Here is an 8,922-nt window from a genome sequence, read left to right as displayed (position 1 = left end):
GTCCAAAAGCACTTGTGTACCAAATTTGGCGCTTGTACCACAAAGTGAACGATTTTTCATTAATGTGCTCCACTATAGCTCTGCCATGCGCACGTGTACTCTGTGAAATCCAAGTCAATACAGGGTATTAAACCCAACTTCAAAATCATCCTACATCGCTGCAGAAGTACCGACCCAGTGTTTACAAAGTGAACATGCAAAGAAGGTCAGACACCCTTTACAAAAAAGGTAAAACAGCAATTTAGGATGATTTTGAAGTTGAAGAACTTTGCTCTCTCCCACCAGAATTGTGTGTGTATCGGTGAAGGGGACAAGCAGGCAGTGGACCAAACCACTGTGAGGCAAGGGAGGGGGAACTCAAAACATTTCTGAGCTTAAATCGCTTTTTTGCATTTATATTGTTTTGCTACTTACACAAGTATAATTCCATTATAATATTTGCAATACACAGAGTCGCTTGTAAGGATATTTTTAGGTGGGACTACTCATAAAATTCTAGCCTTTAAGTAACACTAGAGGCTACCTGAAACTAAGGCCCTGTTTACACTAGTGCGTTTTCGTAAACGCAGCCTAAGGAAAGGACTAGAGATGTCATAACAATTAGTAAATATGGTAATAGACAGACAAATTCATCCAAATAAAATAAATTGATTTGTAAAAGAATATAAATGTATCCAATTGTAAAAAATTTGCCCAAACGAGCCAAGTGAACAGCAGGAGATTTTGTAAAATGCTAACTACAGCGAACATTCCACGCTCCCTGCAAATCACCGTCCAAAAGCCATGCCTCCTAAAAGCATTAACGCACACAGACCAGATGACCAGAGACAACATTACTACAATATATCATATGTCATTAACCGGTGAGAAAACTTTATAGTACAGCTAGTAAAATTACTACAATACAAGGAAGGAAAATCAGGTTGTTGATGTTTGCCTGCCATTCTTTCTCTCTCAGCACAGCATACGTGAACGTGCTGGTGACGTATCCAGTCTGCGTGATGTATGCGCAGATGCATGCAAATTCATATGTTGAATGCTTGGAACAAGCATTTTAATTGGACATATTTCTTGATCCTACATCTACCACAGAATATATAAATACAGATAAATACATTTAGACCATTTAACTTTAAGGGATAGTTCACCCAAAAATTAAAATTACCTCATGATTTACTCACCTTATCTGACATTTCTCTTTCAGATGAACACAATCACAGTTATATTTAAAATGATCCTGGCTGGAAATATAGGTTAGTGTGAAGTGTAAAAACAGCCTATTGTTATTTGCACTTAGTATTAATAGCATCTTGATAATAAAATTCTAAATAAGTAGAAGGACTGTAGAAGAGTGAGAGAAGTGGTTGTAAATGAAAAAGAGAAAACAAGGAGAGGGAGTCAATGAAAATGCTTGTGCTGTCCTTAAAGATTGTGGACCTGCTGCATTTCATAACAGAAAGAGTAAATATCCAGCCTTAACCTGTGATGGGGGGTTTGGGCGGTAAGATGCACTCCCACACGTATGATCTGCTGTGTTGTCATCAGTTTCCAGAGACTGGATCACCTATTCACCATCCACAGATATTTTTTTTGCTTTGCCTGTATACATATACTTTTTTCAGCCAAGAAACATCAATTTACCAGTGTTTTTTCTGATGGGAAACACGTTGAATGTGTGCTTGAGCATGAGAAAAGCACAGAATACTATAATTTTATGTTAGCATTACTTCTGCACTCATCTATCATTGGGAGCGGGACTGTGAGCGGTAAACTAGCGCAACAGTTGGAGGGTGAAAAGTAGTATTGGTAGGAGGTGCTCAAGCTGGTTGTGTCTGTCATTCAATTTTTAAGTAAAAGAGGCCTGCCTTTCCATGGTGACAATAAAGTACTTGGATCACCAGACAATGGTAACTTTCTTTCCATACTGGAAGTCATCTTTCAGTTTGATCCAGTTTGAAATATGGACAGAAGGGTAGGGGCAGCACATTCTATCTTTCATCAACTATATGCAAGGACTTGATTCAGCAAATGGGTGACAAAGTGAACTGCTGCAGAGATACAGCAGGCAAAGTATTTTTCTCTGATAGTGGTCACATACTGACCAGCTGAAATTCATTTTTAGATTTGTGACTAAAGAGGGGAACGCAACAGTGCCTCAATGCACTGTCACTGATGGCCATTGAATCTCAGCTGGTCCGAGACTTGGACTTTGATGACATTGTAACTGAGTTTGCTTACAGGAAAGCCAGAAATATTTTTTTAAAGGGGTCATCGGATGCCAATTTTCCACAAGTTGATATGATTCTTTAGGGTCTTAATGAAAAGTCTATAACATACTAATTTCTCAATGGTAGTGTAAAAACACCCTTTTTACCTTGTCAAAATCAGCTCTGCAGAAATCAGCCCATTCTGTTGGATGTTTCTTTAAATGCAAATGAGCTTTGTCTCCCCACCCCTCTCTTCTGTGGAGTGACAAGCCATGCTGTTTACTTTAGCCTTGTTTAGCCGCTAAACTTGCAAACTAGTACGTTATTAGGAAAAGCAATCGCAAAGATTAATAATAAACACTTATACTCACTTCTGTTGTAAGTGAAGCTGGATCGCGAATGATTTGCACAAACATAGACGGCTATATGTAGATGGGAAGCGCATTCTCTCAGATATCAGGAGTAAATGATGCCCACTATGTTCATTATTACATCCAACAACAAAACACCTCAATCGCTTAGAAGCCTTTCTTGTCTACGTCCCTGCTCCGGCATGTTACAGCTCATTCAGGGCAGGTCTAAGGTAGGACGCCAGTGTCAATCAAACTAATGTGGGAGCGGCCTCTGTCGGTGTGACGACACACAAACAAGAAGCTGAGAATGGCTTGATTTGAAAAAGGGGAAATTATTTTTACAGATTAAATAACCACTGGGTGGATTTTTGTCATTATAGGATGGTTGTGTACACACACTGCCAACACACATTTATGTTCAAACAACATGTAAAAGTGAACTTTGCCCCCTGAAGAGGAGAGGAGAAGAAGTATACAGTGTGTGTGTGTGAGAGAGAGGATAACCTACACACACACACACACACACACATATGTATATATATCGCAGCTTTGGCATCATGGGAAATTTTCTTTTCTTAGTGTAAACCTTTGTCATAAAAGTTAGAAAAATGTGACATAACTGTTACTCAACAGACGAGCACCACATGCAAACCAGTCAAGCCGAATACTTTTCACATGTCAGTTCAGATGGCACTTTAAATTTAGTGTATTATGCAAGTTATTTATACACTGACCAAAATTATAAACGCAACACTTTTGTTTTTGCCCCCATGTTTCATAAACTGAACTCAAAGATCTAAGACTTTTTCTATGTACACAAAAGGCCTATATCTTTCAAATACTGTTCACAAATCTGTCTAAATCTGTATTAGTGAGCAGTTCTCCTTTTCTGAGATAATCCATCCATCTCACAGGGGTTGCAAGATGCTTATTAGACAGCATGATTATTGCACAGGTGTGCCTTAGGCTGGCCACAATAAAAGGCTACTCTAAAATGTGCAGTTTTATCACACAGCACAATGCCACAGATGCCGCAAGTTTTGAGGGAGCGTGAAATTAGCATGCTGACTGCAGAAATGTCCACCAGAGCTGTTGCCCATGAATTGAATGTTCATTTTTCTACCATAAGTCATCTCCAAAGGCATTTCATAGAATTTGGCAGTATATCCAACCGGCCTCACAACCGCAGACCACGTGTAACCACACCAGCCCAGGACCTCCACATCCAGCATCTTCACCTCCAAGATCGTCTAAAACCAGCCACCCAGACAGCTGCTGCAACAATCAGTTTGCATAACCAAAGAATTTCTGCACAAACTGTCAGAAACCATTTTAGGGAAGCTTATTTGCATGCTCGTCGTCCTCAGTGGGGTCTTGAGTGGGCAAATGCTCACAATGGCGTCTGGCACTTTGGAGATGAATCCCAGTTTTCACTGATCAGGGCAGATGGCAGACAGCGTGTATGGCGTTGTGTGGGTGAGCGGTTTGCGGATGTCAACATTGTGGATCGTGTGACCCATGGTGGCGGTGGGGTTATGGTATGGGCAGGTGTATGTTACGGACAACGAACACAGGTGCATTTTATTGATGGCATTTTGAATGCACAGAGATACCGTGACAAGATCCTGAGGCCCATTGTTGTGCCATTCATCCACAACCATCACCTCATGTTGCAGCATGATAATGCACGGCCCCATATTGCAAGGATCTATACACAATTCCTGGAAGCTGAAAACATCCCAGTTCTTGCATGGCCAGCATACTCACCGGACATGTCACCCATTGAGCATGTTTGGGATGCTCTGGATCGGCGTATACAACAGCGTGTTCCAGTTCTTGCCAATATCCAGCAACTGGTGGTTTCTAGTGGCCACACCAGATACTGACTGGTTTTCGGACCCCCAATACAGTAAAACTGCACATTTTAGAGTGGCCTTTTATTGCGGCCAGCCTAAGGCACACCTGTGCAATAATCATGCTATCTAATCAGCATTTTTTTTTTGTCAAATATTTTTATTCAGTCATCGAATAACCTTGCAATAATCACAAATTCCAGGATTAATTTCCTGATATCCACAAAAACGTACAGAAAAAAAAAAGAAAAAAGAAAAAAAAAACACATGTAAGACCCCTTCCCCAGCCTGTTAATATACAGTAATATACAATACAGTGATAATCAAAACAACTCTTAAGTTACATTGCTTTAAGGAATAGAATTACACAATGTGTAATTACACGAAAGAACAATGACACGACATACAGAAGCACATAATTGCATTTACATGTATTACTGATATTAAACTCATCTTGTATCATGTATTGTATTAATATAAAGAAATGTGTTAATCTGAAACTTTAAACAGTTGGATTACTTTATTGAACATTCAAACACTGTATTGGTAAAATAAATCAAGCGACAAACACACTTCACCAAATAGAATAGTAAATGTTAGCTAATAATTGTTAACACAGATGGTGATTAGAACAGAAGTAGAGTTTTTTTATAGCTAGTAGCTAGCTAGCAAATTCACAGAGGGCAGTGGGATATGGGACAACCCCACAGTGCGTAGGGGCCTCATAGGGGCAGGACACTCTAAAAAGGCATTCACAAATCACACAGAACATGTTTTTGCTTTAAAAAAAAAACACAAGATATGGCTGTGAAATTTAGAAAATAAAACAATGTCTCTTTCTTTTGAATTCATTGCTACATTTCTGGAATGCTGTGTCATGCTTAAGACACTGCAAAAGACACAAGACGTAAGAGCAAAGGTTGTGAATTTAGTTTAACTAAGAATAGGTTAAGGTTTAGAGCCTCAGATAACTTGATACAAAATTCCTCGTCCCATCATGCTTTTAGTATATTGTTGGCCTTGTCATAATGTTCAATTATTAAGTCATGTTTCCTGTGTACGTGCACAACAGCCCATAGATTTCTGTGTCCATCCTCCCTTATGTTTTTCATCTAGCTTGACACATTTGGCCTTGAAAAGAAGTAAAATTATCTACACAAGTGGTAAACTGAAGTAGGAGGCCTAATGATAATCTGTTCTGAAAGTCTTTGTTTTCTAGAACCAATGAATATGCATAAGAAGAATATTTACAGTATGTATTTGACCAATAAATTGTGAAGAAGGAGATTGAAGCAAACCATTGCGTGTGTATCATTGTGTGTTTGCATAAAGAGGATCTTTACTTTATTTCTTACCTTACCCGAGATATGCTGACAGACAGTTCTTGTTTTAATGCATGTTGCCGTAATAAAACTTCTTAATTTTATCATGTTTGTGAAAAGAACATTTTGGTAACCCTCAAATCTGATTACAGAGTGTTTCATCTCAGCTTCACTATCAGATAGTTAGCCCAATTTGGTCATTATTTAAAGGAAATAAGAATTCTGACTAATTCAGCTGTGAATTGTGTTCCCGTCTGTTGTTTCCAGCATTTCCAGCAAGAAAAGAAATCATGTTCCTTCTCTGGCCTCTGCTGTTTCTTCATGTTTCAGCTCAAAGTCGGACCCTGTTTGGTTAGTACACCTTTGTTTTTTAAATGTGAAATACATTGTTTGCAGCATTTGTGTTTTCATGAGTTTTATAAAAAATAATGAAGTGTCACCATACATATATTTGTCAACATTAAAACATTTTTTAATGTTGAATATGATCTATTTAGTGGTCTATTGGAATTTTACAACCAAACATGTCTGTTGCAGGAACAATTGTACAGTTAGCTGAAGTTAAACACATCTTATTGACTGTTTTAAACATTTTCCAAGAAGTTTTTCAGTAAAATCTCTCAATCGTTGAATCTTCTGTTACTGGCTGAAGATGACAGACAGAATCAGCCAACAAAGGAGGGCAGCGTGAGACTTGTGGGAGCTCTGGCTTCATCTGGTCGTGTGGAGGTCTATCATGACGGACAGTGGGGCTCAGTTTGTGATGACGGATGGGATCTGGTTGAAGCGCAAGTGGTGTGTCGTCAGATGGGTTTTCCTGGAGCCATATCAGCCATACCAGGAGGGACTTATGGAGAAGGTTTGTACTCCTCAGCACAGTTTGATTGGTGCACACTGGTCTTATATTTGAACCCAAATTCTATTGTTTTTAGGTTCTGGTCCAATCTGGCTGGATGACATGAAGTGTAAAGGCTCTGAGAGCTCATTGTCTGATTGCAGCTTCAAGGGCTGGGCTGTTACTGACTGCACACATAAAGAGGATGCAGGAGTCGTCTGTGAGGCTGGTACGACATTCAGCTACTAGACATCACTGCAAATATTTCTGTTATGAATCTATTTTTATTACATTTTCTTTGCAGGTAAATACATAACCAGCAATCGTCAGTACTCTGTGGATAACAGTCTGGGTTTGTCTGATGATCTCGGTCTTCTGTTTGACCGTGGAGACGGTTGTGATTTCAGCATTAAAGTACAAGACCTCAGTGAAGAGGCAGAATTGACATTTTGTGTGCACCGTTTGATCCTCATGATTTATCCAGAACTAAACTTAACAAACGAGTCCAGAAACCTCAGTGTGAATGTCAGCCAGACGTGCCATTCTCATGTTTCAGCTTTTCTCAGGTAACTGTCTGAAGTCACTTCACTTTACTGAATGTTGCTTTGAACTGAAGTCAAAACAGGCATTAGACACAGTATCTGAACTGTTTTTGCACAGGTATTTCTACACACGTCAGATTGAGGTTTCCATCACATCGGCTCAATGTGTCCATCAGCTTGCATTTATCTTTGGAGTGAAGAAGCTTATGGAGGATGTCGGCAGGGTCTTCACTTTACTCATTCCCCAAGACACCACCTTCCAGACCCAGGTATCAATGTACGAGTACGCCGTCCGCACAGGCGACTTTGTTCTGCAGGAAAACGTCCTTCAGTATCTCTCCTGGAACGGTGAGTTTCTCTTAAGCTCTCCAGTGTGGAGCAGCGTCTCCTTTCACATGATGGACGCTCTGCTGCAACGCTCAGACCTGATTGTGAAGGATGAAGCTTTGCTTCTTAAAGCTCTGGAGAGATGGATCCAAGACAAAGGTGATGAAATTAACTCAGAGCAACAAGTCAGCCTCCTGAATCACATTCGCTTCCTTTTGATTCCAGTGGATGAACTCTATGAAATACAGTTTTCCTCAAGCGCTCTCCATCAGAATCATGAGAAACTGTACCTAACTGGTCTGCTCAAAGGTTTTCAGTTCAATGCTCTGCCATTCTCTAAGTTTAGGAATAAAATGGATAACATGAATGAGTATCTACCCAGAATCTATACTAGAGATGAGTGGAGTGTATTAATCAATGTTACTACCTTAAAGTACCCAAACCATGGCCAATATAACAGAATTAAAACCTTTTCCACTCCTGCACACACTAGTGCTCTTTACAGAGAGCAGAAGGTGCAGTGGAGAGCTCAGGTTTTTCTCAATGCTCAGGAATGCTCTAACAATGGTATTTCATGTCGTTCTTTTCCTGTCGCAAGGTTCCTCGCTGTTGGCAATCAGAACAGGTACGCTAACAGCATTCGCTTCAGCAATAGGTTGATTCTTAGCTGTAAAAATGAAAACAATGTATTTCATGTCCAAGACTTTAAAACTGACATGGCAGTGATTTCAGCGAACGGCAGCATGAGCATGCCTAACCCCTGTCCTGATGACTACAGTTTTATATTTGTAGTGCGTCCTGAGTTTATCTGATGGCACAGAGTTTCATTTGGCTTCAGGTAGTTTACAGCCATTTCAGTTTAAGCCAATCTATTACATTCAATTAAGTCTATTTCTACAAGTCATGTTATTCATTCTTGAGTAATTTCCCACTCATTTACCTATTTTAGCCATAAAAATGGTTAATTTTGAAAGTGCATTTCAAAAATATATATATTTTTCCTTTGCTCTAAATGTTTGGATGATAAAGATACATTATATCATTGCTTTTTGAAATGTTCAAAATACAAAACTTTTGGAAAAAGGTTTTTAAATGTATGACGGACATGTCCAATACTAAAATTCCTTTCTTGATTGATTTCTCTCTGAGTGATTTTGAACTGTTTAATAACCTTATCCATAAAAATGCTTCATTTTGAAAATGTGCTTAGAAATAAAAATCTGTTTCTTACAGTAACTGTCAGTTTGTCTCCTCTTTAACTGATCAGTGTTATTTGTTTATGAAATATGTCCAGTCTTCAGCACAGTTGATAAAATGATCAGTTAATAATTCACAACCATTAACAGAAACAGCGGCAGTGGTGTGTCATGTTGAAAGAATATTTAGATCACATTCATAAAGCAAGAATAATCCTTAAATCAAACACTTCTTAACTGTAAATGGTGTATTTATGACCTTTATCTTCTCCTTAAATATTATGGAA

The 8,922-nt window shown here is 39.0% G+C and overlaps 1 protein-coding gene across 1 annotated transcript; it reads left to right on the top strand.

The window, feature by feature from the left end:
* The first annotated feature begins 6,005 nt into the window (after window positions 1–6,005).
* On the top strand, window positions 6,006–8,638 carry LOC127160329 (galectin-3-binding protein A). The gene is made up of 5 exons (XM_051102980.1): window positions 6,006–6,086; window positions 6,388–6,594; window positions 6,668–6,799; window positions 6,875–7,136; window positions 7,231–8,638. The coding sequence occupies exons 1-5, from the start codon at window positions 6,026–6,028 to the stop codon at window positions 8,249–8,251; spliced, it is 1,683 nt and encodes a 560-aa protein (XP_050958937.1). The 5' UTR covers window positions 6,006–6,025; the 3' UTR covers window positions 8,252–8,638.
* Window positions 8,639–8,922: the final 284 nt, after the last annotated feature.

The sequence above is a fragment of the Labeo rohita genome, unplaced genomic scaffold, assembly GCF_022985175.1.
Source record: "Labeo rohita strain BAU-BD-2019 unplaced genomic scaffold, IGBB_LRoh.1.0 scaffold_327, whole genome shotgun sequence".
In the NCBI taxonomy this organism is placed as follows: domain Eukaryota; kingdom Metazoa; phylum Chordata; class Actinopteri; order Cypriniformes; family Cyprinidae; genus Labeo; species Labeo rohita.
Note: the sequence above shows the minus strand (reverse complement) of the source record. Positions and strands in the feature narration are given on the sequence as shown.

Excerpts from the sequence above, each read along its gene's own strand:
- LOC127160329 (XM_051102980.1), top strand. The coding sequence starts at position 6,026 with ATGTTCCTTCTCTGGCCTCTGCTGTTTCTTCATGTTTCAGCTCAAAGT. Across the intron at positions 6,087-6,387 it reads TCAAAGTCGGACCCTGTTTG|ATGACAGACAGAATCAGCCA; the intron begins GTTAGTACACCT and ends TACTGGCTGAAG. Across the intron at positions 6,595-6,667 it reads AGGAGGGACTTATGGAGAAG|GTTCTGGTCCAATCTGGCTG; the intron begins GTTTGTACTCCT and ends TATTGTTTTTAG.